Source organism: Corythoichthys intestinalis, chromosome 22 (genome assembly GCF_030265065.1).
Source record: "Corythoichthys intestinalis isolate RoL2023-P3 chromosome 22, ASM3026506v1, whole genome shotgun sequence".
Lineage (NCBI taxonomy): Eukaryota > Metazoa > Chordata > Actinopteri > Syngnathiformes > Syngnathidae > Corythoichthys > Corythoichthys intestinalis.
The window spans coordinates 2,498,456-2,513,671 of NC_080416.1; the positions used below are offsets into that span (position 1 = coordinate 2,498,456).

General features: G+C 38.2%; 1 protein-coding gene across 5 annotated transcripts in view; it reads right to left on the reverse strand.

Annotated features, from left to right (window-relative positions):
• Window positions 1-1,441: 1,441 nt before the first annotated feature.
• Window positions 1,442-15,216, reverse strand: part of rbms3 (RNA binding motif, single stranded interacting protein) — a 629,442-nt gene continuing 615,667 nt past the window's right edge. For all 5 annotated transcript variants that reach the window (XM_057827865.1, XM_057827863.1, XM_057827866.1 and 2 more), the window contains exon 14: window positions 1,442-13,387. In XM_057827865.1, the coding sequence (XP_057683848.1) occupies window positions 13,384-13,387 (4 nt within the window). In that variant the 3' untranslated portion in view covers window positions 1,442-13,383. The remainder of the gene's footprint in view (window positions 13,388-15,216) is intronic.

Genomic DNA, 15,216 nt, shown 5'->3' on the forward strand with positions numbered 1-15,216 from the left:
CACTCCTAACTTTTAAGCCACCTTATTTGCATTATGTAATGAGTTCAGTTACAGTGGGGCAAATAAGTATTTAGTCAACCACTAATCGTGTGAGTTCTCCCACTTGAAAATATTAGAGAGGCTTGTAATTGTCAACATGGGAAAGCTCAACCCTGAGAGACAGAATGTGGGAACCCCCCCCAGAAAATCACATTGTTTGATTTTTAAAGAATTTATTTGCAAATCATGGTGGAAATTAAGTATTTGGTCAATAAGTTCATCTCAATACCAAGGCCAAACGTTTTCATTCACACACTGTTGCTGGTATTTTGGCCCATTCCTCCATGCAGATCTCCACTAGAGCAGTGATGTTTTGAGGCTGTCGTTGGGCAACACGGACTTTCAACTCCCTCCACAGATTTTCTATGGGGTTGAGATCTGGAGACTGGCTAGGCCACTCCAGGACCTTGAAATGCTTCTTACGAAGCCACTCCTTTGTTGCCCTGGCTGTGTGTTTGGGATCATTGCCATGCTGAAAGACCCAGCCACGTCTCATCTTCAATGCCCTTGCTGATGGAAGGAGATTTTCACTCAAAATCTCTCGATATATGGCCCCATTCATTCTTTCCTTTACAAAGATCAGTCGTCCTGGTCCCTTTGCAGAAAAACAGCCCCAAAGCATGATGTTTCCACCAACATGCTTCACAGTGGGTATGGTGTTCTTCAGATACAATTCAGTATTCTTTCTCCTCCAAACACGAGAACCTGTGTTTCTACCAACAAGTTCTATTTTGGTTTCATCTGACCATGACACGTTCTCCCAGTCTTCTTCTGGATCATCCAAATGCTCTTTAACGAACCGCAGACGGGCCTGGACGTGTACTTTCTTCAGCAGGGGGACACGTCTGTCAGTGCAGGATTTGAGTCCCTGGGGCGCATTGTGTTACTGATAGTAGCCTTCGTTAGTGTGGTCCCAGCTCTCTGTAGGTCATTCACTAGGTCCCCCCGTGTGGTTCTGGGATTTTTGCTCCCCGTTCTTGTTATCATTTTGACGCCACGGGGTGAGAAGGGAGTTGAAAGTCCGTGTTGCCCAACGACAGCCCCAAAACATCACTGCTCTAGAGGAGATCTGCATGAAGGAATGGGCCAAAATACCAGCAACAGTGTGTGAAAAGCTTGTGAAGAGTTACAGAAAATGTTTGGACTCCGTTATTGCCAACAAAGGGTACATAACAAAGTATTGAGATGAACTTTTGGTATAGACCAAACACTTATTTTCCACCATGATTTGCAAATAAATTCTTTAAAAAAAAAATCAAACAATGTGATTTTCTGTGTTTTTTCCCCACATTCTGTCTCTCATGGTTGAGGTTTACCCATGTTGACAATTACAGGCCTGTCTAATATTTTCAAGTGGGAGAACTTGTACAATTAGTGGTTGACTAAATACTTATTTGCCCCACTGTGGATATATATATATACATATATATATATATATATATATATATTAGGGCTGTCAAAATTATCGCGTTAACGCGCGGTAATTAATTTTTATAAATTAATCACGTTAAAATATTTGACGCAAGTAACGCACATGTCCCGCTCAGACAGTATTCTGCCTTTTGGAAATATTTACAGCAAGGTTTTTTGTGCTGTCTAACAGCGAACGCTTGTGGTTGCTTTGCGACATGGTTTATTGCTTTCTTGCCAGTTCAATATGGCTGCACGACGTCTCGGGCTGACGCCTACGTTGTAATGTTGTGCTTATATGATCCTTGGACAAGATTTGTCCGTCAGTATGGTTGTTGTAAAGAATGTACATATTATGTTTGTAAGCGAAATGTTATATTTTTTGTATGAGACGCTTTTTGTTTATGTTTAGTGAACCTGTATAGCGTGCTAAGCTAACGTTGTTGCTAATGCAATGCTTGTGGACTTTTTTTTTTGTAGTTTCACTACGGTCTAAAAAGGACAGTGGTTTGAGGCCATTTTATTAATAAATTAGATGAAAAAGGAAGAAGTCTGATTATTAAGGCGTCGTTCACTAGCTGTCTAGCTTTGGAAAAAGTAGACGCTTCAGAGTGAGGAGAGCATAGACAGATTTAAATGACAGTAGAGTGAAATGCCCACTACAGTCCTTATGTACCGTATGTTGAATGCATATATCCATCTTGTGTCTTATCTTTACATTCCAACAAATTATTTTACAGAATATATATATAATTTACAGAAAAATATGGCATATTTTATGATGGTTTGAATTGCGATTAATTGCGATTAATTACGATTAATTAATTTTTAAGCTATAATTAACTCCATTAAAAATTCTAATCGTTTGACAGCCCTAATACATATATATATATATATATATATATATACTTAGGAAAGTCAATTATATGCAATGACACTTTTCGGCCACCGGGGGGCCTGCCCCCCCCTTAAAATCCGCTTATGATGAATACATATGAAAGTTGAGTTAGTATGAGTCAATACCATCCCTACCGATGTTGAGACCAAACCTACACCCTTGCTTCATAAGACACTATCTAGCATTAATGAATGCTTATGACAGATGTCATCAGTGGTGCGGGAAGTGGGCTCCTGAGGGTGCTGCAACACCCACTGGTGTTGGGGAGAAAAAAAAAAATGTGTTGGTACATGCTTTTTGTGTGTGCTAAAAATAAATAAAACAAAACATTGAAACAATAGCATATTTAACATTGGGGATAAAATATGCAGTGAAAAGCAGAAGTATTTGCACCCCTTGTGATTTTGCAAGTTCACGCACTAAGAAAATAGGTGGAGTTCTGAAATTTCAATCATAGATGCATTTTCACTCATAGAGACAATCTAAAAAAATCAGAAACTCATGATTTTTCAATTATTTAGTGGGGTTCTCAAGTGTTTGTACCCCTGAGAATCAGCAATGTCTGACCTGTGTAGTTGCAAACAAAGGCTTCTGCACAAAATATTAGCACTGATAATCTCAGGGGTACACATACTTATGAACCCCAGTAAATTACAAATAAACTATTGAAACATCATACAATTTGACTTCCAGGTATTTTTTCCCAATATTATGTCTCTATGATTGGAAATGCATCTACAAATGAAATTTCAGACCTTTACCCCATTTCTAAGTGGGTGAACTTGCAAAATCACAAGGGGTGCAAATACTTCTGTTCCTCACTGTATATGTTAAAAAAGTTCTTTTAAAAAAATTAATTCAATTGAAACACATTTTGGAAGCAATGTTTTGTTTTCATTTCTAATTAAAAAAAATCATTTCATTCAATTTTCCTTTTATTAAAGGGAAAGGCAACACCTACAAAAACTAACAAATAAAAGCCAATATTTCTATCAAATGGGCTCTTGACATGGGGGCAGGCATTTTATCAACAGCAGTACTATTTTATCTAGGGCTGTCAAACGATTAAATTTTTTAATCGAGTTAATTACAGCTTAAAAATGAATTAATCGCAATTAATCACAATTCAAACCATCTATAAAATATGCCATATTTTTCTGTAAATTATTGTTGGAATGGAAAGATAAGACACAAGATGGATATACATATTCAACATGCGGTACATAAGGACTGTATTTGTTTATTATAACAATAAATCAACAAGATGGCATTAACATTATTAACATTCTGTTAAAGCGATCCATGGATTTGTAGACTTGTAGTTCTTAAAAGATAAATGTTAGTACAAGTTATAGAAATTTTATATTAAAACCCCTCTTAATGTTTTCGTTTTAATAAAATTTATAAATTTTTCAATCAAAAAATAAACTAGTAGCCCGCCATTGTTGATGTCAATAATTACTTACACAATGCTTATGGGTACTGAAGCCTATAAAATCAGTCACACCCAAGCGCCAGCAGAATGCAGCAAAACTCCACAAAACACAATTAACAAGTGGGCATTTCACTATACTGTCATTTAAATCTGTCTGAGCGGGGCATATGCCTTAATTGCGTCAAATATTTTAACGTGATTAATTAAAAAAAAAAAAAAATTACCGCCCGTTAACACGATAATTTTGACAGCCCTAATTTTATCCAATCTAACAAGTGTCCCAAATTGCCCACCCTTCCTCACAACATCATTAATACTCATTATCACATGGTCTATACTTGAATACTTTGAGCAAATGTCTTTTACGAGGTGTTGTCCTTCCCTTTAACAGATTGATAGAAGCAATTTTATCCCCGTGTGCACAGAAAATTTGGTTGCCTTTCCTAACATTTCTTAATGTGATCTTTTACAGAAAAGCAAATGAGGGTCATTTACTGCCAGTTTACACACAGATCACACAGAAAATATTATTCTATTCTACATTCTGCCGGTTGAAATTTCAAGGAAAATTTGGGATGAGACAATACAATGGAACCAGTTCATGTATTGTCAAATTGACTCAGTCGCACTTGCTTGAATGGCAAATTCAACTGCCAGTACAAAGTTTCCACCTGTAGATGGCAGTCAATAAACAGGTTTAGAATACAATATAGTACACACAATCCAATGTACATTGTCTATCTGGACAGTGTTCAAATTATGCATGAATGATGATGATGGCGCTTTGAGGAAGATGACAAAAACTGCTGTAAATGGGAAACCATTTGCAGCAAGCGCGCCATTAAGAAAACTTCACTTCTGTTTGTTTAGCTCAGTCATATTTCAGGTCTATGGGGAACTATAATAAATGTGTACCAGGAGCGAACTCATGCCTTTTTCTCTGCATTGATTCGCCATTAGCCCAAATGATGCATGTCTTCCTATTTGTGCTGTTTTTCCTTTCCTTTTTCATAATTTCATTACTATTGAATCTCAGGCCATTTCTGGGAATTGCTATACTCGCCAATGTGCACATTCTGTATTATGAGTCCTATTTGGATAATTCACGTCAGGAGAACTTTATAGCTACGCCGTAGCCATACCCACGTTGATAAACGGAATTGTTCGGTAAAACAACACCTTGCGAGCACAGGAGATGAAGAAATGACAGGAAAGAAATAAAAGTGAGACCGGGGAGTTGTAATGTGTCGGAATTTTATAGGGAGTAAAGCCAAGGTTTGGCCGGTGAGTGGCAGGTCAAGCGAGAGCAAACACGGAGTGATTTGATTGAACGTTACGAGGAGCTAAGAGACTAAGGAGTTGAAGTATGGAGGAATGGAAACTGAGCAAAGGCAAGAAATAGTGAGGCTGTTTAATACGGGAGTGTCAAATTCATTTTGGTTTGTGGGCCACATTTATGGCAATTAGAACTCATGTTTTTGGCCAAATAAGTTCACTCACTGGCTGGCATTGGCACTAAAAGATGATCATTCACATTCAGTCCATCCAATATTCCTTCCAATTCTCTTCCAGCGAATATGACATCTGTCGTTGTCAGTGTTGTTAATAATGGCGTTACTTATACGGCGTTATCTTTTTTTAGTATTGAGTAGTGTAATTAATTACTTTTCCCATCTTCGCAACGCCGTTACCGCGTGAAGGCAGGGGTCGCGTTAACCGAATATTTTCCGTCGTTGACCGGTTTTTTAAAACGGTGACGGAAAAAACTGAAGTCCGTCCGTCATTTTGACAGGTTGCAATTCACACCCCAGACCACAGGGTGGCGAGTGAGCATATTAATTAGCTTATGTCTCTCTTAATGCATGACGTCGTTGGCTATTCTGTCAGAATATTGTAGCGTCACCGGGGTCTGGCGGCGGCACCGTGATTGACACATCAACGTGAGGTTCTTATTGGTGCACCCGGTGTGCCAGCGCGTCATCCAATTGGTGGACTAGATTGCCGCCTGTGTATAGACCCCAATCACATGACGTCACAACTCCGCCCCCCTGACTGGAGCCGCCATATTGCGTGTCAGCTCGTCGTGTTTACACATTACCGCTACGTACATGCCTCCTATTACGGTGTGTTTTTCTGCTCGTTAACATTAATAATCAAAATGGTGAAGGCGTGTGTGGCGGTTGGTTGCAGTAACAGAGAAGATAGACGGAGAGACTTGAAGTTCTACCGTATTCTGAGAGACCCGAAGAGGAGAGCAAGATGGACTGCTGTAATTTGACAAGAAATCTGGGCACCAAACGATCACCACAGACTATGTAGTAGTCATTTTATATCTGGTAAGATGCATTTAATATATATTTAGAAGATTTTGGGCTGACAACCACAATTAAGATCATTGTGTGACGTTGGTGATTGGGGTCTATATAGTTGCCTCTTTTTCTTTGGGGGCGGAGTTGTTGTTTTGTTGGTGTTGTTGACGGTAAGCAGAGTAAAAAGAGGGAGAAAAATACCACGACTTCCGTGTCTATTACAATATTATTTAAAAATGAACGTAAACTAAATACGATTGAATATGTCATCATTATCATTTTAAAAATTTAAGTGACGGGTAAAAATGGATTATGACCGGATTTTTATGACCCTGTCTGTCAAAATGACAGACAACGAAAATGTCTAACGCAACCTCTGGAAGGGGCACGTTACTACAATTTGGTTGAATGATCGAAAGTTGTCTGATTTTGTCACAGCTGCCTGCCAGAGAGCGATCAGAACAGGACCATGAAAAGTAATGTCAGTTACTTTGCTGAGTAACTAATTACTCCTACAATGAAGTAACTGAGTTACTAACTCAATTACTTTTTTGGGAGAAGTCATTTGTAACTAAGTACTTTAAAGATTAACAACACTGATCGTTGTCAATGGCAGGCAATGAGTTGTGTCACATTAATTTTAAGATGCTTACAGGTCACTTTCTGTCAGTTTTGTACCATTTCCTGGTCACTTCCTGTTGGTTTTAGGCCACTTCCTTGTTAACTCATTGGCTGCCATTGAGAGTGCTAGATGTCCAATCTATTTGACTGGGAGGGGACGAACAACGAATGTAACTGCGGACACAAAAGTGCAGCAGGGTCGAGAACGAAAAGTGGGATTTGCTATGTGAAAAAATGGATTTTGCCATGTGGCAAAAAAAAAAAAAAAAGCCACATGCCCAAAAAATGCCACATAGCAAAATCCATTTTGCCACATGGCAAAAAGATACTAATTAGAAAAATCAATTTTGCCACATGGCAAAAAAATGCTACAGCGCAAAACCCATTTCGCCACATGGCAAAAAAATGTTACATGGCAAAATTAATTTTGCCACATGGCCAAAAAAAATGCCACATGGCAAAAAAATGTTACATGGCAAAATCCATTTTGCCACATGGCAAAAAAAATACCACTTGGCAAAAAAATGCTACACGGCAAAAAAAAAAAAAAAAATGCTACGTGGCAAAATGAATTTTCCACATGGCAAAAAAAAAAAAAAAAAAATGCTACATGGCACCACATGGCAAAAAAAATGCCACATGGCAATATCAATTTTGCCACATGGCAAAAATAAAAATGCCACATGGCAAAAAAAATGCTACATGGCAAAAAAAAATGCCACATGGAAAAAAAAATACCACATGTCAAAATCAATTTTGCCACATGGCAAAAAAAAAGGCTACATGTCAAAATCCATTTTGTCACATGGGAAAAAAATGCTGCATGGCAAAAAATAATTCCACATGGCAAAATCAATTTTGCCACCAGGCAAAAAAATGCCACATGGCAAAAAATGCCACATGGAAAAAAATGCTACATGGCAAAATCCATTTTGCCACATGGCAAAAAAAATGCCACATGGCAAAATTAATTTTGCCACATGGCAAAAAAAATAATGCCACATGGCAAAATCCATTTTGCCACATGGCAAAATCCGTTTTGCCGTTTCCTGCGTTTCCTGTTGCGATCATCACCAAACATAATGCGCCTTCTTTTTCTGGAAGAAATTGTTATCTTGAGGGACACAGGAGTGGATCCTATTGTCCCAGAGGGAGACAAATTGGACCCGTCAAGCCTCATTGAGAGGATGACTGAAATTGGTTTGCGGTTCTGCTTCTGCACTACCAAATAAAGAAAGAAAAAACTCAAAGAGGGCATGAGCGGGGGCACTAGGGAGGGAATGACAGTGAAAGGAAAATTAGAGCAAAGGATCCTCTCTTGGCCTTTGCACATTAGTTGTGTCACTGAAGCAGGGACATATAAGGTCGTGGGTGGTGTGCAGTCTTGGTAGTCCTCTATGATGATGAAATTGGAACATTATGTAGCTTTTAGATGAATAGCTTTGTTTATCACAATATTGGTTTCAATGTAGGTTGTGACCAGTATTATTTTCGTCAACAATGACAACGAAAATATTTTGTCAATAAATGCTTTTTTTAAGACAATGACAGGACTAAAATGGGCTAAAAAATGTGTTTTTGGTGACTAAAACATAACAAGACGAATGCCAGAAATGTGCCAAAGTTTCCGTCATATGTTCATCATGTGTGACATTTTATAACCCCGAGCAAAAAGTATGGAATCACCGGTCTTGGACGAGCACTCAATCAGACATTTTATCATTAGAACCGCTGGTTTGAAATGGCCTTAAATTTTTTTTAAAAACAAAACAAAAAAACATCTCATTTGCAATGCGTGGCGGCTTTTATTTTGGTGTGGCGGTGCGCCACAATCTCTAATTTATAGGGGAAACCCCGACTCTAGTATGCACCATCCAAACACGAACTATTTACAAACTAATGTGTCGAAAAGTGTTTTGAGCTTTTGTTGTTTTAAAGACTTCAGAACTCATTGAATTTAGATGTTTGATTAAAATTGTTTCTTGAACTGTGCTTTATCAGATGTAAAGAATCCAGTAAATAACCCTCATTCATTGGAGTGTTTGTGTAACAACAACAGAGACTAAAGATTTTAAACAAAATTCATTATGGAAATAAACAGTTGATTTTAGAACATAGGGGAAAAGTTGAAACTATTATTTTTTGGGAGGCAAGAGCAGGGCATTGTAAGCAACATTTCCCAATCGGTTAACACAGACTTCATAATGATATTGACGGGTCAGATTTGATCTTCACTGCACCATGCCTTCAAGTAGGGGGCCATCCCACAATCTGCTTTAGTTATTCACAGTCGGTCGCAGCGACACATGCAGCGATCCAACGCGGGATTTATGTTAAAAAACTACTAAAGCTGTATCGCATACAAACAGGAAGGATTGTCTCAGGAGTGATTTGTTCGAGGATTCAAGGTAATTATTATATTTTTTGTTTTTTCACAAGAAATTTCAACGTAAAAAGATCTTTGTTGTAAGGCTGCAGCCACATTCTCTAACAGATTCGCATCATTCCTCGACATATTTACGTAAAATAAATGCTAACTGCACGTTATTTTTTTGCTTTTAACCATGAATCGTGACTGTTTCACGTCCATTTCTATAAAAATTCAGGGATTGAAGCATTTATTCACAAGAATTTTCACTGTAAAAGCTCTGTTTACAAATGGCGGCCGCCACATTGTCTAACTGACTAGCATCGTTTTTCGACATATTTACGTAAAAAAAATGCTAACTACACATTTTTTTTTTGCTTTCAACCAAGAAACGAGACTGTTCTACATCCATTTCTATAAAAAAAAAAATCTGGGATTTAAGCATTTATTCACAAGAATTTTCACCGTAAAAGCTCTGTTTACATAAAGTGGCAGCAAGCTATATTTACTAACAGACTAGCATTGTACTTCGACATATTGCACGTTATTTTTTTGCTTTTAACCAAGAATCGAGACTTTTTTACGTCCATATCAATAAAGAATTCAGGGATTTAAGCATTTATTTACAGGAATTGTCACCGGAAAAGCTCTGTTTACATATGGCAGCTGCCACATTGACTGACAGACTAGCATTATTCTTCAACATATTTCTCGTAAAATAAATGCTTGCTGCCAGTTTTTTGCTCTTTTAACAAAGAATTGAGACTGTTTTACGATCAGATCTATAGTGAATTCAGGGATTTAAGTATTTATTCACAAGAATTTTCACCGGAAAAGCTCTGTTTACATATGGCTGCCGCCACATTGACTGACTAGCATCGTACTTCGACATATTTACGTAAAATAAATACTAATTACATATTTTTTTTTTTGCTTTTAACTAAAATTTGAGACTGTTTTACGTCCATATTTATAAAGTCAGGGATTTAAGCATTTATTCATAAGAAATTTCACTTTAAAAGCTCTGTTTACAAATGGCGGCCGCCACATTGTCTAACTGACTAGCATCGTTCTTCGACATATTTACGTAAAATAAATGCTAACTACGCAATTTTTTTTTTTTGCTTTCAACCAAGAAACGAGACTGTTCTACGTCCATTTCTATTTTTAAAAAAAATCAGGGATTTAAGCATTTATTCACAAGAATTTTCACCGGATAAGCTCTGTTTACGTAAGGTGGCCACCACATTGACTGACAGACTAGCATCATACTTTGACATATTTACGTATAATAAATGCGAACTGCATGTTTTTTTTTTCGCGTTTAACCAAGAATCGAGACTGTCATATGTCCATATCTATAAAGAATTCAGGGATTTAAGCATTTATTCACAAGAATTTTCACTGTAAAAGCTCTGTTTACAAATGGCGGCCGCCACATTGTCTAACTGACTAGCATCGTTTTTCGACATATTTACGTTAAAAAAATGCTAACTACACGTTTTTTTTTTTTTTGCTTTCAACCAAGAAACGAGACGGTTCTACATCCATTTCTATGAAAAAAAAAAATCTGGGATTTAAGAATTTATTCACAAGAATTTTCACTGGATAAGCTCTGTTTACGTAAGGTGGCCGCCACATTGACTGACAGACTAGCATCATACTTTGACATACAGTGGGGAGAACAAGTATTTGATACATTGGCAGTGTATCAAATACTTGTTCTCCCCACTGTATTTACGTAAAATAAATGCGAACTGCATTTTTTTTTTTGCGTTTAACCAAGAATCGAGACTGTCATATGTCCATATCTATAAAGAATTCAGGGATTTAAGCATTTATTCACAAGAATTTTCACTGTAAAAGCTCTGTTTACAAATGGCGGCCACCACATTGTCTAACTGACTAGCATCGTTTTTCGACATATTTACGTAAAAAAAATGCTAACTACACATTTTTTTTTTTTTTTTGCTTTCAACCAAGAAACGAGACTGTTCTACAGCCATTTCTATAAAAAAAAAAAATCTGGGATTTAAGCATTTATTCACAAGAATTTTCACCGCAAAAGCTCTGTTTACAAAAGGTGGCAGCAAGCTATATTTACTAACAGACTAGCATTGTACTTCAACATATTGCACGTTATTTTTTTGCTTTTAACCAAGAATCGAGACTTTTTTACGTCCATATCAAAAAAGAATTGAGGGATTTAAGCATTTATTTACAGGAATTGTCACCGGAAAAGCTCTGTTCACATATGGCGGCTGCCACATTGACTGACAGACTAGCATTATTCTTCAACATATTTACGTAAAATAAATGCTAACTGCCTGTTTTTTTTGCTCTTTTAACAAAGAATTGAGACTGTTTTACGTTCAAATCTATAGCGAATTCAGGGATTTCAGCATTTATTCACAAGAATTTTCACCGGAAAAGCTCTGTTTACATATGGCGGCCGCCACATTGACTGACTAGCATCGTACTTCGACATATTTACGTAAAATAAATGCTAACTGCACCGTTGTTTTTTTTTTTGCTTTTAAACAAGAATTGAGACTGTCTTACGTCCATATCTATCACAAATTCAGGGATTTAAGCATTTATTCACAAGAATTTTAAACAAAAAAAAAAAGCTCTTTTTGTCTGTGATTCCACTCGGTCAGCTTTAACGGGCCACGCCAATAAAGCAGGCCCTCTATTAATTGGCCCTGCGCCCCCTCAATATATTATGAAGTCTATGTTTAACATGAGTTTCCCTGTACGACGTTAGAATCACCTGAAATACTGAAAGAAAATGGGAAAAAAACTGCCACTGGTGCCACCTCATGCATCAACTTTGACATAGTGTGTGCGCATGTGTTATGAAAGGATTCTTAAGGACTGGTCCGGCCATCGAGGTCAAATAAAAAAAAAACATCAACAAGAGCAACAGCAACAACAACAAGAACAACAGCAATATCAACATCAACAACATCATTAACATCAACAACAACCAACAGAAAAAAATGAGACAGGAAAAAAAAACCTCTGTTTCAGAGTGTATCTTCATCTTTGGTATAAAAATGGCCATCCATGGGCTGCATTTGATCCACAACTAGGAAAGACTACAGAAATTGTCAACAATTTCCTCTATTGCTTTTGCACTGATTGATCTCAACCATAAGCTCCTATACTCTACTGTTTTTGTTTCACTGCCAGTTTTTTTTCATGTTTTTGTACATTTTATAGATTTTTTTTGTCCTCTTTTTTCAATAACATTTGCAGCGTGACAAGCAAAGCGGGCTAAAAACATCTTAAAGCTCATAAAAAATGTAAAATGTGGCAGATAAAAAGCTGTAATGTCATTGACGGCGACGCTGCTCGGGAAATAATAACGGTGAGCGTAAAAAAAAAGCGTTTTTCTTTGACCTCATTGTGAAAAAATCTCTTCAGTGCTCAAGTCTTTTTCGCCACAGACATTTACTGTTTTAACACGTATTTACCTCGGACATAATCATCATCAAAGCATTCTTCTTGTGACGAAAACGAGGGGGAAAAAAAAGATTTTCTCTACTAAATCTGTACAGCTTATGTGATAGATTTTTTTTTCCTCTTTAAATGATTCTTCCAGTTTCTCGGACCTTCCAAGCGGTCCAAAAATACCGATTCGCTTATGTTTCTGTTGTCTTTTTTTTTTGTTTAATCTCCCCCGAAGCGGACGTCAGACTTGAACTTGCAAAAAAGTCTCTGGCGCCCTTGAAATTAAGGCCATGAAGATTCAAGAAAAGAACAAAAAAAAAAAAAGACACTTTTCAAATATATCTAGAAAACTAAAATTTAACACTAGAACATAAAAAATATTGAAAACAACTTGTAGCTTAGTATCTGAGGAAGACAATCTCTGTGTGTATCTCAAACATGACTGCCTGTTTCTAATTACAAAATAAATTCACATTCAACCCTTCTTTTGTGTCATTTTTTTTGTTTTTCCTTTTTTTTGTTGTTAAATTGGTTGAGATTTTTTTTTTTTTTTTTTTGAGAAAAAAATCCTAGCATCAGCCCAGCCCTTCAGGCAGGTTTTCACACTTAACAATTTCTTTGCACTGTGCCCAACAATATTCTTTCTCAGCATCCATTGCTTCCTTGTTTTGTTTTTTCCCCCTAGGTGACCAGGTAGAAAATGAAAAAAGTGTCTCTTTTTTGGTGCCTGGGCAATCTGGAAGCAATCTCTTTTTTTTCTTCCTGTACGTACCCCCCTCACATTCACAGTGCAGCCACCTTATGTCTCAAGGCAACGCTGTCACAGGAACATTCTCTCAGGCCGTTGCTATCTGATGGAAAAGCAGAACACACGGAGAGAGAGAGAGATGCAGTTGCAATTGAAATATTCCCGACAAACAAAACAATCGAGCTGGAGATTTTAAACCAAGAGAGACCCGTTTAACAGCATCAGAAAAGTTTAAAATGCTGCTATAAGTAAAATAAATCCTCAACCATGAACCACTGAAGAATTATAAGTGTGTATATACAGTGGGATGAAAAAGTATCTGAACCTTTTGGAATTTCTCACATTTTTGCATAAAATCACCATCAAATGTGATCTAATCTTTGTCAAAATCATACAGATGAAAATACAGTGTCTGTTTTTAACTAAAACCACGCAAACATTTATAGGTTTTCATATTTTAACTAGAAACTGCAAAACCTGGAGACATTACTCTGGGTCTTTGCTGTGTGGAGATACTGATTTTAGCCCCGCCCAGGTTGGGACAATTCGGGAACAATTTCAGGTCACTTCCTGTTGATTTGGGGACATCTGGGGGACACGTCCTGGTCATACCAGGTCACTTCCTGTTGATTTGGCGACATTTCGAGGATATGTCCAGTTAATATCAGTTCTTTTGGGGACATTTGAGGGCGTGTCCTGGTCATATCAGGTCATTTGGGGACATTTGGGGGGCGTGTCCTAGTCAAATCAGGTAATTTGGGGACATTTAGGAGGCGTGTCCTGGTCATATCAGGTCGTTTGGGGACATTTGCGGGGCGTGGCCTGGTCATATCAGGTCATTTGGGGACATTTGGGGGCCATGTGCTGGTCATATCAGGTCGTTTGGGGACATTTGGGGGCGTGGCCTGGTCATATCAGGTCGTTTGGGGACACTTGGGGGGTGTGGCTTGGTCATATCAGGTCATTTGGGGGCGTGTCCTGGTCATATCAGGTCATTTGGGGACATTTGGGGGCGTGTCCTAGTCAAATCAGGTAATTTGAGGACAATTAGGGGGCGTGTCCTGGTCATAGCAGGTCGTTTGGGGACATTTGCGGGGCGTGGCCTGGTCATATCAGGTCGTTTGGGGACATATGGGGGCGTGGCCTGGTCATGCAAGTTCGTTTGGGGACATTTGGGGGGCGTGGCCTGGTAATACCAGGTCGTTTGGGGACATTTGGGGGGCGTGGCCTGGTAATACCAGGTCGTTTGGGGACATTTTGGGGCGTGGCCTGGTCATATCAGGTCATTTGGGGACATTTGAGGGCGTGGCCTAGTCATATCAGGTCATTTGGGGACATTTGGGGGGCGTGTCCTGGTCATATCAGGTCATTTGGGGACATTTGGGGGGCGTGTCCTAGTCATATCAGGAGAGGTAAAAAGAACCTTAGCGTGTCTGATAAAGGCTTTCAGAAATCACTGGCACAGTCCAATATCTTGGTGCACACAACTATATGTCAAACAATGGACAGGAATGGTGTTCATGGGAGGATACCACGGAAAAAGCCACTGCTGTCTAAAAAAAATATTGTTACTCGTTTAATGTTCGCAAAAAGGCACTTGGGCACACCACAGAACGTTTGGCAAAATATTTTGTGGACTGATGAATCCAAAGTTTAAGAGTAACACACACTGTCATGTGTGGAGGAAAAATGAAACAGCTCAGCAACATCAACACCTCATCCCCACCGTGAAGCATGGTGGAGGGATCATCATGATTTGGGGCTGTTTTGCTGCCTCAGGGCCTGGACAACTTGCGGTCATTTATGGAAGAATGAATTCAAAAGTTTATGTTTTGCAGGAAAACCTGAGGTTGCTGACAGTTGAAGCTAAAAAGAGGATAGATGCTGCAACAAAACAATGATCCAAAACACAGAAGTAAATCAACTTCAGAA